The sequence below is a fragment of the Lasioglossum baleicum genome, chromosome 11, assembly GCF_051020765.1.
Source record: "Lasioglossum baleicum chromosome 11, iyLasBale1, whole genome shotgun sequence".
NCBI classification, from domain to species: Eukaryota; Metazoa; Arthropoda; class Insecta; order Hymenoptera; family Halictidae; genus Lasioglossum; species Lasioglossum baleicum.
This window is the reverse complement of record NC_134939.1, coordinates 14,273,993-14,290,404: the sequence shown is the minus strand read 5'-3', so window position 1 is coordinate 14,290,404 and position 16,412 is coordinate 14,273,993. Positions and strand designations below refer to the sequence as shown.

General features: G+C 36.9%; 1 protein-coding gene across 1 annotated transcript in view; it reads right to left on the bottom strand.

Annotated features, from left to right (window-relative positions):
- Dally (division abnormally delayed protein) overlaps positions 1-16,371 on the bottom strand; it is a 160,958-nt gene extending 144,587 nt beyond the window's left edge. Inside the window, exons 1-2 of the mRNA XM_076433584.1 lie at positions 15,194-16,371; positions 3,173-3,313 (exon numbers count right to left, since the gene is read on the bottom strand). Of these exons, the coding sequence (XP_076289699.1) occupies positions 3,173-3,313; positions 15,194-15,434 (382 nt within the window). The 5' untranslated portion in view covers positions 15,435-16,371. The remainder of the gene's footprint in view (positions 1-3,172; positions 3,314-15,193) is intronic.
- Between the last annotated feature and the right edge of the window lie 41 nt (positions 16,372-16,412).

The window sequence follows — 16,412 nt, the reverse complement described above, 5'->3', positions numbered from 1 at the left end:
TAGTAGAAAATCGTTGAAAAAAATATGTTTTTCTTTACAATAAAAGTGGATTTATTATAGTAAATACTATTTTAGTAACTAAAAACGTGCACTAATTTGATATGTTTAATGTCCGAGGCAGAAAACAAAGTCAAACAATAGAAATAATACGATTTCTCGTAACTGAACGAAATTGTTGAACCTTCCTCGTTTAATAAAGAACAATTGATTGTGTTATTTGCATGTGCACTTTTTGCGCATTTTGTTATTTTTCCCGTGTATTTTTATATTTTATTTGACTTGTATATTACTGTTTTGTTTATTTGAAACACGGAAAACGGAAAGCGCGTGATCTATGCATCTGTCATACGCGAAATGAATGAAAAAAACGAACAAAATTATTGGTTATTCTGCACGGTGTATGGAAAATTGATCTCCCTTTATCTACACAGCATTCCAATTCAAAATGCCATAGTCAATTTACTGCAATAGAAATTCTTCTCTTATGAAGAGGTGCCTCCTTTGCGAAAGAATGTTTTCCTCTCTCTCAATGAAAATTCGCCGTACTTTATTTACGAAATGTGTCCCAGAAACTGTGCAGATTTCCAAGCGAGCTTCTCGAGCTTTAGGAAAGTTCTGACGAATCCGATTGAGGGAATCTTCTTAAAGTCTTTCCACAAATATTCCCGCATTTCCTAACGATATTTATTTACGTTATCGAGGCAGAAGATGAATAAACAAAAAGCACACTTTAGTATAATTTCGGTCGTAAATCGCAAACCACATAAGCACATACATACTATGTTGTTCATAATTCCAGACATTTATATTACACTATGAGAAAAAATGGCTAAAACTCGTAGTAAATATACTCTTGTTACGTTATAATAGTGCAGCATAACGTACAACAATAGTTTCTTTCAGTATTCCTAGTGTTAAACATAGTATTCAAACAGTTCTGACAAAAAATTAAACAGAGGATAGAAACTACCAATAAGATTGCAACGAAAAAACAAAATTACATAGAGGGAAGACATTAGGTGCTTGCGTTTTCTCTCATTTGATACAAGATTTCACTTAGTTTTCTTGTAGAGCCAAGAGCAAAGTTCTCGTAGTATGTATGTATGTATGTGCACACCACGTTATACATACCGAGTCTCTGCAGTGTCTCTTCATTAACTCCGCGAGAGGGAAGCGGAGAGATAAGACACTATCAAATAACGCACGCATAACAACATACTCGGGAATTCAACTGTACTTATTTGGATTTATCAACTGTATCGATCTCGCACTTATTCCTTGCGCGTATAAACTAATTATTCTCATCACGGTGTTACTCTCAAAAGAATTACCTCGAAAATCTTTCACCGAAATTGTGAATAACCAAAATTGTTTATGATATTCAATGCTGTTGCAGTTTATGGTCTCAATGTATATTCTTGCACCTTAAATGTGAATTAATCTGTGATCATCCGGGAACATAAAAATCCACTATAGTTTTGCTATTTGCCGACAAAAATATCAAAGATTTTTTCAAAATAAATTGAAAGTGAGTACCCTAGTACTGCATTAACTGTACAATTGTTGAAAATTGAACTGCACTGTGTACACTTATCTCTACACGTCAGTACAAAAAAGTAACGCTGACAATTTATTTATTGCAACTATTATTTGGATTTCATTTGGACATTCATAACTGAATGCCTACTTAGGCCATTCTAGCAATTTATGGTTATTTTTATGAAAGAATAAGAACATTTCATTCATAATTGTGATAACAGCTGTAAAGATTCTCTCCAATATATCTAAAAATAACCACTTTTAAAAACGTAGGAAACCAATTGGTTCCATTGTATGTACATATTGACTTATTGTGTTCAAGCATTGCGAAAGATATCTGCACGTATAGTTAGCACTCTACCAACAGGCGTAAATAACCGTAGTAAAAAGAAGCTTAAACGACAATAAGCACATTAATTGATATGCCTCAAGGATAAAGAAGACACAATGAAAGAACAGATGATGGAGCTGACGAAAGCAACGAAAAGAAGAGTACATACATATACATATGTGCATGTACGCGCTCGTGTGCGAAAAGGATGGAAAGAGTGGGTGTTCCAGTTGGCACGTAAAAATAGTAACTGCGGTTGAGTTTTGCCAATTTAAGAAACTGTTTCGCTCAATCCCATTTCTGGAGCTTTCAGCGAGGCTACGAAATACCCCATTCTGGCAATCTGTCGTTGCTGCCCTCTTTTTCTTATTGTACCCTCAGTTTGTAAGTCGAAAAGAACATGTTTAGACCAACTTCGTTATTATGGCCGACTCGAGCGAGTTCCATTCAATGCCCAAAATGTAAATATATTTTAACGAATAGAATAGAGTTTGTTATAAGAACTACATATTAAGTGATTCAAGGTTTACATGTCACCAATGAAGGTGACCTTCATATCTCTAAAAAAATTTACATAAAAACAAAAATTTTTTTTGGTATCGTACGAGCCCCATTTTACCATTCAATTTTGCCCTTCAGGACATTTGACGTATCTTTAAAAACAACAAATATATTCAAGGTGGTCAAGTTAGTTGGGATACCCTGTATAATTATAATGATCTATTACTGTATCTAATGACCAAGCAAGTTATTAATCGAATTACTACTTGAATATGTAAAGTAACTGCAAAACTCGAAGATTTTAACCAATTATGTATTGTGTTATTACTGTCATTTGTTACCAGACATTTTTATAATTGCATTTAATTCATTTATGGGAAGGACCCTTTCATAATACGAGTATGTAATAGCAACGTGAAAACAAATGTGAAAGCTTATGCAATATATGTACATATTTAACAATATGTATCAGTGTCGCCAGATGAAGAGAGGGAGCACGAATTGAAGGGGAAAAGTTACCCTCTCTCGGCGCGTCGTTGTAGAATTGGGGACACAAGTCTTGATCTGGCGACACTGAATAATATGTATGTACATATAAGGAAAGTGGAATGGCATGTGAAAAATTCGTGATATTAAACAATTAAATTAAATATATAAGTGAATGTTTAAGCTCAAGAAGAATATCATTATAAAACTGGACACTATAGTCAAATGAGTTTTATATTTCTAAAATTGGCACGGTTACGTTATCAAATTTTCTGTGTGACAAGAGATTTAATTATTCCGTTTACGGAAACTTACCCCTCAACGCATCCGCTGTTGTTGCCAGAAGACCTTGCAGACTTCTGCTATGATGATGGATCAAGTCGTGAAAATCTTGTCTGGCTTGATGTCTCAATTCTCGTTCAGTCGCTTCGTTACAACACAGGCCATTGCACGTAGCTGAAATAAGTAATATAAACATTTAGTAATGTTTCAACTAATTATCTTACGAAATGGAAAGCTTTAGCGCGAATTTACATAAAATATTGTATTACAGTTTTACAGAAAATGGCACATTGACCTGTGTAATAATATAACATATTATACAGTGTCAGAAAGAAATTTCACACAGCTTTATGGGCCCATGGCCCATACGATGTACTTTTTACTTCAACCATTTTTACGTATCATTCGTCGTTTGCGATTTACATAGGCGTTCTTGACAAAAATCATACCTAACTACATAACTCAAAGATGCATTGGTTTGCGTAAAAAAAAATTATGATATCTTCTGAACAAAAATCTATTAACCTATTTATGTCGAAAAACCGTTACATGCTTTGGGAGATAGGTATATTAATTTAAGTATTGCGAATCAGGAACAAAATGCGACTAAATTCTTAGGTAATTCTAACACGAACACTTGCGCAAAGTTTCATCAAAATCGGCGTGTATCAGCCACCTACTTAGGTTTCCTTGTTAGTATGTATTCGAAATTCGAACCACTGCGGGGCGCGTCGTAAAACGCTAATCGATCGCGATAATGATGAAGAACGGTTACAATAATCGTTGAACGAAGTTTTTTGCAGATGAAATTGCCATCGGACGGAAACGTGAGAGGAAGGTCTCACGTCTCGCCGCCTCATACAATTACGACATGAAGACGATTGCTCGATAAAATACGATGGACTCGTATCTATGTCGTAGGGGTCATGGACGGACAAATGAACGGGGCTAACGGGACCTTCAAGAGATCCTGGCTCGTTTCAATAGGTCCTTTCGGCCTCGTTCTAGGTTTCATCCACCTCTTCCTATTCGCCACCAATCGTCTGTCCTTACTGCAATCGTACGTGTGCCCCATTTCGCCAAACGTATTGTACTCCCGCGCACGCAATTTGCTTACCTACACAAAACAAACTTTTGAGTTTCTTCTATTCGAAACGTATTCTTTCTCTTTTAGAAATCGACACTACTTGCGTGGCGCTCATAACCTCAAATAAGAAAAAATGGTGGCCCTCAAAACCTAATACGACATAACAAAATATTAAAAAAATGAAATCGATAACATTTTATACGTATTGCATACTGCGGACGAAAAAGAACCATGTATCAATTACTTTGTACCCGTTACTGCGGTTTAGAATTCGAGATACATATACGAGCGTACGGAAACAAACTGTTTACGTATTTAGGCATTAATTTAAATAAGTCCTCTGAATACAGTATCAAATAATTTGTTCACTTATTACATTTTCAATGAATAAACCATTTATCAATTTTAACACCGTAGTATAATATCACATAAATAACTAAATATGTACATTCTTTTAACAAGTTAAATTGTTTGAATGGTTTGAAATTTGGCAATAACAGATAAATTTGTGTAGTTGAAAATATTCTTGATAAAATATCAAAACTACCACTAAGTGAACTTCCTTAATATTCTTTTAATAAATTTTTAACAGTGCTTATTCCCACAGCTTATTCGTGAAACAAACCGCTTCGGTTATGAAAGCAAATAACATTCGGAAACGGTAAAAAGGAACTTCATCTTTAGTTCAGCCGAGTATTCAAAATTCTATCCAGGCTCTTGAATATTTCCGCTTTGGCATTATGTTTCCAGAATACGAACGAACTTATTACACTGCCTTTCGCAGTTACTTATTGATCATTGGCCCGCGTGCCTTTGACCGCAGATGGTTCTGTTGTAAGTACATATGTATTCTATAAATACAAGTGTAATCTTGAGAAACGTCGTTTTTTAACAGAAACTGTTACTAAAAAATATGAATACGTATTTACATCCATTCTTAATTGCCGACGAGTTCACCATTATTTTCTATGAAGCTGCTTTTTCCAAACAAATTCACAGAGTTCTGATTTAAGAAATTCATTCAATACTAATTTTAAGCAGTCGATATTATTGAATTCTTGATAAGTTAAAAATGGTTTCAAACACCCAATGAAAGAATGATCAGTTGATAATTTCCAATTGTAACTTTTTAGTTTTTTTACAACCATATTTGCCATGTGAATTTCTGACGAATCTGAGGTCTCAGTTCAGGGTCCAGACCGAAGAGAACTGTTAGCAAGCTGCTCGCAAACTATTCGCAAACTACTCTGAAACTACTCGCGAACTGCTCGTTGAGAGGCCTCGTCCAGACCGAAAAGAACTGTTCGGGAGCTGCACTGAAATTCGCGAAGAGCTCACTAGTAGATCACGAGCAGTTGCTGACTTTGAATCACTTTCATCTTTCTTTTAATTTCTTTAAGCACCTCTACTCGAACTGTCGCTCGGCAGACCCGACGCGACACGACAGTTACGGAGATATGTACTACCATACATACATGTATGCAAGAAGTAGAATCGGTAGGTCATGATCAGACGCATCAGCTGATTCCTATCTAATAGCCAGACTGCGGATTTTATACATTTATGACAAAAGTAAGTAGGCATAATTTGAAACAGTAAAACCAATTGCAACAAACTGGAGTGAAACAAAAAATATTCTTTCCTAACAATAACCGCACCACAACCCGTCAAATGTCTGGATTCATATTTTTTAGTCCATAGTTATTGAAATTACAAAGGTACATTAGAAATTATGAAATATCAGCACATATTGTTATAATAAATGTGAAAAATCTAAATAAATTGTTAAATGTTTCCACAAATATAAATATCTACAGGGTGACAAGAATTAACGGAGTTAAACATTTTTATTAACAAAAAACTCGGGCCAATCAGAGCGCGGCTACTGCGGTCGGATTCGGCCAATACCAACGTCACGCTTAGCAGGGCCTGTGCACTGATCGGTCTGCGTTTTTCGTTAATAACTCCTTAACGAAGCCGCGGAGAACATTTTTGCAAAGGGAAAAGTTACTTCGAATGACCTTAGGATTAGTCCCTTTCAAAGATATACAATATTTCTGGGACCCCCTGTATAACTTCGTTAGATCTACAAAAGACACTTTCCAAATTTTTATCGTAAGCACAGATAAAAAACATAAAAATCATGACTACATACATACATATCACTGTTTTCTTCCGACCAATAGAAATTTAAAAAAGAATTATTTACACTTTACATACCTAGTAAATTAATCATCCATCCAACATCTCAAAAAAAAAAGAAACTATTCGGTCCAATGTAATAAAATTATTCGTGTTTAAAGAGTGTACGAATACTTTTTCTACACCCACTGTCGACAATATTTTATTTCGATTCGGAAGAATCGACAAGAATTACATAGTTTCGTGCCCTTTGCAATCTTTACCATAAGGGTAAGACAATATGGCAAAGGGTTAACTAAATATTTCACATAAACAATCCAGAGAAATGTTGTACTCGCTACGCCCGCGCCCGCAAGATGAATTTCAACGCTTTTCCCCTTGTCCATATCTGGAACATGATTTCACCCTTTATGTGTGGGTATGCCGTGAAAAAAGAACAAAGAGCGAAAACCTTTAGCCGTGAGAACGAAGCCGTTTCAAAGTCTCGCGATGGACCGCACCACACCCTGACGCATCGTAAACCGTTCGAGACATTCTCACTGTCGGTCCCTTCCTTTCATTCTCTTTTTTTCTTCCTCTTCTATCTTTATTCGTGGCGCCTCCGTCATTTCGAATGATCCAAGACGGAACTCGTCGCACAGGTACCAAGGATTCCCCGTCCCGTCCTGGCAACATTAAAAAGAACCGATACCTATCTACGTGTACTGGGTGTCCCGAAATAATCCTGCCCCTTGCAAAATTCATCGAAACTGTGTAATCAGTCCAGTTTCTCGCAATTAACCCTTAGCACTCGAGTGCTAAGACTAGGGTTGCCAGATCTTCTATATTTGAACTTGATCTCCTAGATCATATTTGAATTTTCAAAAAGATTTGAATAAAAAAGTTTAAAATGTGCTGTGTACCTCTTTTACTTGAACTCCTATATTTTGAGCCTATCTCATATACCTATACATAATTGCAGTTTTCACTACTTGTATATTTGGATAAAACATTTCTGAAAACCCTAGCTAAGACTCATTGTCAGAGTCACTATGTACTTGTTAAACGAACTTGTTAATTGCGATATAGGAGAATATAAAGTTAGTTATAAAAGTATTATTTTTCGAACCCAAGTATTATTTTTGACTCTCAGCATTGACCTTGGCGGCACATAATAAAGTCAATAAGCCGGGAAGGTGGACGCTACTCTAGTATACAATCACCAGTCCTCGTTTATGAGGCTCACCCTGTACATTGCCAAAGTTCGAGCATTCGAAACATCAGGTAGAGTGGTATGCGTAAAGAAAGTCATCCGGAACAAGCAAGATACGGGAGGTCTCCCAAGACGATTCTTTCATTGACTTCGCCATAAATGCACTCCAATAGTTATACAGGGTGTTTCACGCGACCTCTAACAAAAGAAAGTTTTTTAAAACGCAGTTCTCAAAGAGATATACATTCTCAGTCAGTATGGTTACTGCCATAAGAACAAGTAAGAAATCTACTTTTCGCGTGAATCGTTTATAAAACAAAGGTTCACGTACGAAAATACTATTCTGCATTTTGGATTTATTATTATATGTATGATATATGTATAGTATGTACAAAGATACCTGTTTTGCTATTGTTCTGAAATGTTCAACGTGTACAGACAGAGGCAAAACATGTTACATTCATCCTTCTCCTTTTTTAAACCGTTTATAACGATCACTACTAGAATATTTGTGATCAGTTGGGGAGGAAGCAAGCAATATGCGTGAATTGGTATGTAGTTTTAATTATAGGTAGGCAGCGAGGCACGATTCGAGAGATCAATATTTTTACAAAGCCAATAACTCTTTCAAAGAACACTAATTAAAAATTCTTCAAATTCTACGAAACATAAAGCAGACGCGGAATGCGATATGGATGAACAGTATTGGAGAGGTATGTTGATTACATTTTTGTTAAGAATGCGAAAATATTTTACAGGATCAAAAATCTCCATGGAAAAATATGAAAACTAACTGAACTTTCCCAAATTTACAAGTGATCGATCGTATTGTATATTTTATAACAATATCTATTCTCTATTTTTTAAGTATCGCAGAGATCGAACAGCAGCTTTTAATTGATAATTATTTCTATTTGAATACCTCAGATTAACCCAAATCGTGACTTCACAAGTAACTGCAATTGATCGACTGTAAAAGTAGAATAAAATTTTAAATGAAACGACGCGACGCGACGACACAAAGAATATCAAGAGCATTTATTTTTCTTCCGTGGACTTTGAATATTGTAAAGTGTATTTAACCATCGTTCATCGTTCGGATCAATTTAAACCCAATTATTGATTTATGTAAATTTACTTTTGCGTAATCCAACCGTTTCGTCGAACTCTTATCATTAAAGAGTGTCTTTCCGTAACCGTTCTACCGTGCATTCCGATAGAATGTAATATATTTCCATAAAATTATATTTCTATTAGCGTTAAAATTGACTTGTATTGCCTCATAAAATTAACAGGGCTACTTTTACGCACGACTTTTATTGCAATTTATGCTCAAAAGTGATATCAATATTTACTATTTTTTCCATAATTCTTGTCAATCACAATTTTCTTCAAACTTTTTTTACACATCACGCAGTAAACTAATCCTTTTATTTTATTGTATATTCGATAAAAAAGCAAAAGACCCCATTATTTTGTTAACCCTTTGCAGTCGGAGCTATTTTAACTGGAAAATTAAATATTTAAGACAACTACTAGTTATAAACTTCTAAAAATGTAATCTGTACAACAACATAGTTCTGTAAAGAACACTTCACGTGTATATGTATGTACAATCTTTCGCGTTATGCAGGCTTTTACTGTGTGTTTTATTCTAGTGCCTTCTAGAGAATAATGAGTATGAACTGGAGAATAGTAACGAGAGACAACGAGCGATACAGTTGTAGTTGCGTTGTCTTTGGAAGGAAAAATATCGATTTCTCATTCTCTCGAGAGATCGGACACCTTTTTCTGAACGCTGCGGCGCGGCGCGGCGTGACGCGTTCCATAAAACTGACGTAGAATCGTAAAGTTTCTGTCACAAGAGGCAGGATCATCCGGGTGTCCTTCCTTTTTGCCCCTCCGTGATCCTTTTGTGTCGTCGCCAACAGCACCTTGACCGACCTGAGAAACCCCAAGGTAGCGCCACACAGGATACTCAGGTACCAGGGAAAACCTCCTCCCAGTTTTTCGCCACGATTTTTCATGATTCATCGTTAGCAGCCTATTGTTCGGTACTTCTCCAACGGAGATACATATACATACTTTTCGAACAGCCGCTCACGAATTTATCGGTTTTATTTGGTGTGCGAACGATTCGGCAGCAGGGACACGTAAGAGGATTCAAAGTGGGCCTCTCAATTCCACTTCACTCTTCCTTTTTTTTCGGTATGCTTTCAACAAGCTTTTCTCTATCACTACTGTATACATAAAGGGTCTTCCATTAAGAGGTGTCATTTTTAATTTCGCGCTACTTTTCCTTTGTTGAAAAATTGAGATTATTGAAGAGTATCGATATACATACTTTCTTCAATTAGTTAAAATAATTAAAGAAATAAAATGTCGATCTGGTTCTCGTTTCTTATAATTGATACACAACATTTTCATCTTCCAGAAAGATCTGCAGCCTAGTCGTAACCAATTAAAAGATTTAACAGTTTCGCCCAACTCGAAATCAACACACATATCCTTAATATGTACATTTGACTTGGTAAGACCACAAATGAAGATGAATCAATTTTTATATTTGGCTTTATGCTTTTCAATTTTTCATAAATTTCTCTAAGCGTGAAAGTGATTTTAGTATATTCGACGATAATAATACAATAAAATGATTAAAGAAAGAACTGAATGTGTATCTGGCTCCCAACTCCTGCGATCGATAAAGAAAATTTTCAATTTACGTAACGATCCGCAGTCTACATTCAAGTACATATGAAAATAGGTACATATACATATATTTAATACATACTGCAATGTAATAACAAGCAATAAGTGTTGATGGAGGTTGAATTAGCAGGGCGGGTAGGAGAATAATGAAAAAGTGTCGCGAAGAGATAATGAAAAATTGCGGAAAAAAGCTAAAAAAAAGTGTGACGAGGAGTGTAAAATTTGTGACGATTTCTGATAACTTTTGTGGTAATAATAATGTGATATTACATTGATAGTAAAGAAATAGTTGTGAGGTACAACTTCGGCTACTGGCCCGTGAAACCGAGATAAACATTGTCTGTCGTAGCCTTGTTAAGAGCAGGAAATATAGTAATTCAATCGTGTTAAAATAATTATTATTATTGCAGCATCGTTCGGCCAAAGAAAGCGTTACTCACGGACACCCCAGATATTACATTAAGGACTCATTGTCGGACAAGAGTCACAAAGCCATTCTCCGAGTAATTTGTCGCTTTAAATTAAGAACATTAACGTTATTGTACTTCAATTGGAGGCTGCCGCGGACGATTATCTCTATCCATTTACTCCATTAGGTGTGATGTACAGCACTTGACGTACGGAAGCAGATAAAACCGGAAGTGCATAAAACCGGAAGCTACATCAGCGACCCTTCGCCCTCGATTCGACAAGTGGTTACAGACGTGTAAAATGGGTTAGGATGGGGATCGCGCAAAGAGAGCGAGAGAGAGAGAGAGAAGAGAAAGATGAAAAGAGAGAGCCGTTCGGTTCGTTCATTCAGGCTCTCGCGACCAGTAATAGCGCCCCAGAAATCGGTACGCGATCGGTATCGCGGATAATTCCATTTACGACTCGGTTTCACAGTCTTTACAACGACCCGTCCGAACCTGTTCGCGATATGCGGACTTTCTCCATACGTGACTACTCAATTGCGTAGCCACACTATGCCGAGAACAATCGATGCTGTTTCTTTTAACAAACTTCTATGACACGCGTGATCAAACTTTCTCGGTCTGCAGCGCGTTCTCAGCGTCGAATAATACTTTTATAATTGAGATACAGTGTAAAATACCGAATGGTGGAGACCGGGGCTAAATTATTTACATATGTTTTCAGTTGTTTTTTTTTTTATAAAAGTAACCTTCAACATTTTCTTCACGATTCTGGCCAATTGCAAATTTTTTACAAAGCTATTGTGTGGTTAAATGACAATATGTATTTGATATCTTTGAGTGGCAATGTCTATTCATCAGCAATGAATATGGTGGGACATTTCAGATTCAGATGAAAAATATTATTTTCCCTGGCTTAAGCATTACCGTATTAGCCTACATGCAAAAATTTTCAGATTTTCACCTCAACCTAAAATATTTTTAATCCGGAGAGGATTAAAGTTTCGGCGAGCCCCTAGATAATTGATCTGCGTCAAGAACATTGGTACATTTTTCATATATGCAGAATGATAAAAGGTCATCTTTGGAAAAGTAAATGAAATTATAATATGAATCAAGATAAAATAACAAGTTTATAGAGATCAGTGAGATGACCCACTGTTTACTTTTGCAAATACATGTACTTTGATCATTCTTTATAAATTAAAAAAAGAAGCCATGATTCCGTAACTAATCCTGTCCATTAAAAAATAATGTGCTTGCATTCTTTTCAGTTCACAAAACCGCAAATAAAGTTTGCATAGACTATAGACATTCTTAGACTATTTTTTATTTGCAAAAATGAGCGATGTCACTCTTCGACACGTGGTTAGTACAATTGTCCAAAAAAAATGTAAATTGTACACAATGGTTGATTGTAGAAAAAAATGGCGTTTTTTTATCATTCAAAATAACAATTCTTAATGGAAGACCCTGTACTTAACATAAAATGCATAACACTATATGTAACACGTATACAGTAGAACGAGATGGAAATGCATTTATAATTTATACATACATACGTAACTGAGTTACCACTAATTGTAAGTAGTATGTAGTTTCAGTTAACGACATGCCATTTTTGCCAAGGTGGCATTCAGTTGCAAATTGTACACAGACACAACGCTATTACAGAGTAGCTTCATGTAAATAAGCTTTAATTAACTAATCTATTACATAAAACGAATTAATAGCGCACAAATGTTGCTTCACCACTGTACCACCAATGCATATGTATGTATCACGCTTAATTCATCTTTTATTTTATGAAGCTGACTGTTGAAGCTACTTTGACGGTATAATTTCAACCTGTATAAGCCGGTATAACTTCACCTTTTTTACAGTAGTAAATCTTTTTATTTTTGAAACAAGAAGTGTGTCGTAATGTAAATATTGTTTCAGTATTATTAAAAAATATGTAACGACTGGTGAATGATACTTTTAGCGTATGTATCTATTAAGGTGGTACAGTACTGATTCTATGTATTATCATAAAATGGATCATTCTCTTTTGAAACGATCGACATTTTACTGACAGGAGTTAATCGAGATCGTGTCCTATTTGCAATACACATTCAATGTATTATACTACCTATATGTATTATGTTGATCTGAAACAACTGACTGCTGATATGTTTCGAAAACGTACTTATCAGTTCTTTAATCTTCAAGATCGAATCTCGCAGCAGTGCTCGGACCTTGGCACTGGGAGACAACAATAGTGGCAGGACCAATTCAATGACAAACTCATTAACACCAATATGTATCAATTTCAAACTATCATATTGCGGTATCAAACGGATATCGAAACTGCGCGTTATTGTTATTAATGAAATCAGTTTGATGCTGTTTCGTATAAAACATACATATTCGTGTAACATGATTACAAAATTCTCACCCCAAAAATATTAGTGCAATCGATGTGGTTGCGTTGCCATGTACAATTCTTTTAGTATGAGTGGAACAATGAACACAACGATAATAAGATTCCGTGATGTTCGATCAAAATGTGGTAGTAAACCACGCTCTCTCCGTCGATGGTAAAAAAAATTCAAAAATGGAAATGGCAATCTTATAAACGAATAACGTGGACGACGAAAAACTCAATTTTTACACAAATCGTGTAATTTAATTCTCAATGTTCCATTTATACACTGGTTCTATTCGTACGTTTACCAATGAAAACGCATTAAACCTCAAATTAAAATTAACGAGACGTAATAATTGATAATTATAGTGTACGTAGTTACATTGAATATTGTATATGTATATGTATACGTAATACTATATCGCACCCCCGCAAGAAAAGTGACGCAACTCAAAAATGCACCATTTGAGAAAAATCAACTTAAAGAATACATACTATAAAACCTATATTGAAATAGTTTAAGCTTCTTTTAAATTTCAAATAAGTATGATAAATTGCGAGATAGAGATGTGACGGTTTTCGCGCATGTTGGAGCACTTTATACATATTTTTCTCAATGACATAACCTCAAAATTGCCATTTTTTCACTTGTGTCACTTTTCTTGCGGGGGATGCGATATGTAGTCACATCGAAAGTAAAAGGAAATTAATAAAACTTGGAGTGTATGTACTACAGACCCAGTAAAATAGCGCGTAATTTATTATTTAGAAATCTCCATGAGATTAAAGACGCTACATAAAAGGTAAGTGTGCAGTTCTGATCGGATTGAACCGAAGCGAAGCGAAGACAAGGGTGAAGAGCGTAGCGTATCAGATGACCATGATGAAACACAGATTTACCGGTCTCACGACAATTGAAGCGTGTTTTTGTAAGAAGTACTTAAATCCTATTTGATGTAATAACATTAAGTACCGTTTAGAGTAACGACTCTCGAGAGCCATTAAATAAATTTCATAATTAGAATCAGGCGGGTATAATCAGGACACCTAATTGATTTCGTCCGTCGAATCGCAAACCTGTTCGATTGCTACCGTTTCATAATTCGGAGTGTCAGAAAAATCATATCGCGACGCGGCCGACTCTACGCATTCGCGCGATCATTCGATCATTCCGAACGAATTACGAATCGAGTCGACTATTAAAATAATTTAGAGGTTCCGTGCAGTAGATATTAGATACTTCTGTATGAAAACCATTGTATGAAAAGTATTTTCAGGAAAGAAAGAGAAGCAATTTTTTATTCAAGCTTATTAATAGACATCGGGTTTTATGCATTTATGACAAGACTGAGAAGGTGTAATTTAAAACATTAAAAACATTAGAGGAATTAAATAGTATTAAGCATATTGAGAAAGAAAATCAATTTCTATTTCACTCCAGTTTGTTGCAAATCGGGTAGAAAATGTTGCATATTACATAATACATACATAATGAAGGTGCACGGTGTGGTCTGGGAAAATGTGTTTCACTTTTTCTTTATCTTAACCCTTTGTACTCGGAGCTATTTTAAAGAGCAAACGTTTAAAGATGGTGAAAATTGCTGTTTTCACGATTTTCATCCTACAATTGAAATAAATCCAAGGATTTCTGCATCTGTCAATACCTGTAGTTTCTTCGGTATATGCCGATTTTGATGAAACTTTCAGAATATGTATAATTGACACAGAACTACGAAACGTATGTATGTATATCTTAAATGTGCAATATTGGCCCACACAAAAAGGTTGTAAACAACAACTTTTATTACTTCCTTTGTAATTCCGACCAACTGCAACGTTTTCATATTAATTGTTCTAACTTCTCAAAAAAACCCAAGTCGTGTGTGACTCGATATTAAAAAAAGTTATATGTAGTCCTTTCAAAAGTGTCCGAATTGTATTATGTACCGTGGTTCATTGTTATAGCTACGTTTATTGTGCAGTCTAAAAGTTGGCTTGACAGAATTGACTAAAAATCTCATTTCTTTCGTTCTTGCGCCGCGGCGAACCCCTCGATATTATCCGTAAAACTTACTCCGAGAATGTTAGAATTGCTATCACTTACTTTTGGTAATGTCCTCCGATGTATTCGACTTGACGGGTACGATGGTGATTTTCTTGCTTTCGAAGAAAGGTTTGACACGCTCGCAATCGGCCGCGGCGAGATCCGCGTCGTCGTTCCACGAGTGTTCGGCGGATCGTGTCGATCGGGATGACACGAAATCGGAACAGCTGCACAACAGTATCAGAATGGACACAGACACAGGTGCGACGATCGCGTGACGGTATCTCGGTATTGCTTTCATTTTGATGGAATAAGTTTGAATAGAGAGAAGAAGAGGCGACGCGACGGAGCGTGTGTGTATGTCTGTGTGTTTTAATGTGTGTGTGCGAAAACGGGCAAGATAAACGGTAAAGAAAAGAAAAAGGCAACTGAGAATAAACGAGCGGGCAGCGATACCGGCAAGTTCCGCAAATCGTGATTGGGGGTGGTGAGATTGGTAGTTTGAGGGGTTTTGGGGGGAGGGGGGGGGATATAGAGAGAAAGAGGACGGAACACGAGTAGCGAGACGATTCAATTCCACCTCCTCCTCCTCCTTCGTCGCGTATTCGGCACGATCGTTCGAAGAGTCATCAACCGGGACGCCGGGACGAGACGCGGATTCCTTCCCCTTTCCTCTTCGTTCCTCTTGGTTCGTCTTTCCGCGAATCAGCCGCGCTGTCAAACGTCACGAGGATGAAGACGGCGGCGGGTGTTGCTGCTCGGAGATCTCGAGGAGGAGAGCGAGACGTGCATTTGGTGCGATCGCACGATGGACGGACAGACGAGACGACGGTTACAGTAATCACGACGTGCACTGTCGAGAGAGACCGCGCGCAACACCGTGTTATGGCCCGCACACATGCACACCCGACCACTTTCGGTACACCACAATAATAAGAGAGCACAACACATGCACGCACGTTTAATCGCACGCAAGCAAGCAAGCATGCATGCATGCACCACGCGACACGCGTTCCGCGAGTATCTCGATGCGACTGAACTGAAGACTGACGACGACGACTGAACTGAACCGAGAGCCGACCGACTAGCCGAGGCCGAGACGAGAGCCGAGAGCGGTACCGCGCGTGTATTCGCGATTCGACCGACCGGCACTCTGTCCTCCCACTGTTCCTCTCGCTACCCTATCCTATCCCCTCCACCGGGCAACTATCACTCTGTGAATCCACTCTGAACCTCTGAACTCAACTGCTTATCCTCCTACTCGTCTCGCCTGGCTTCG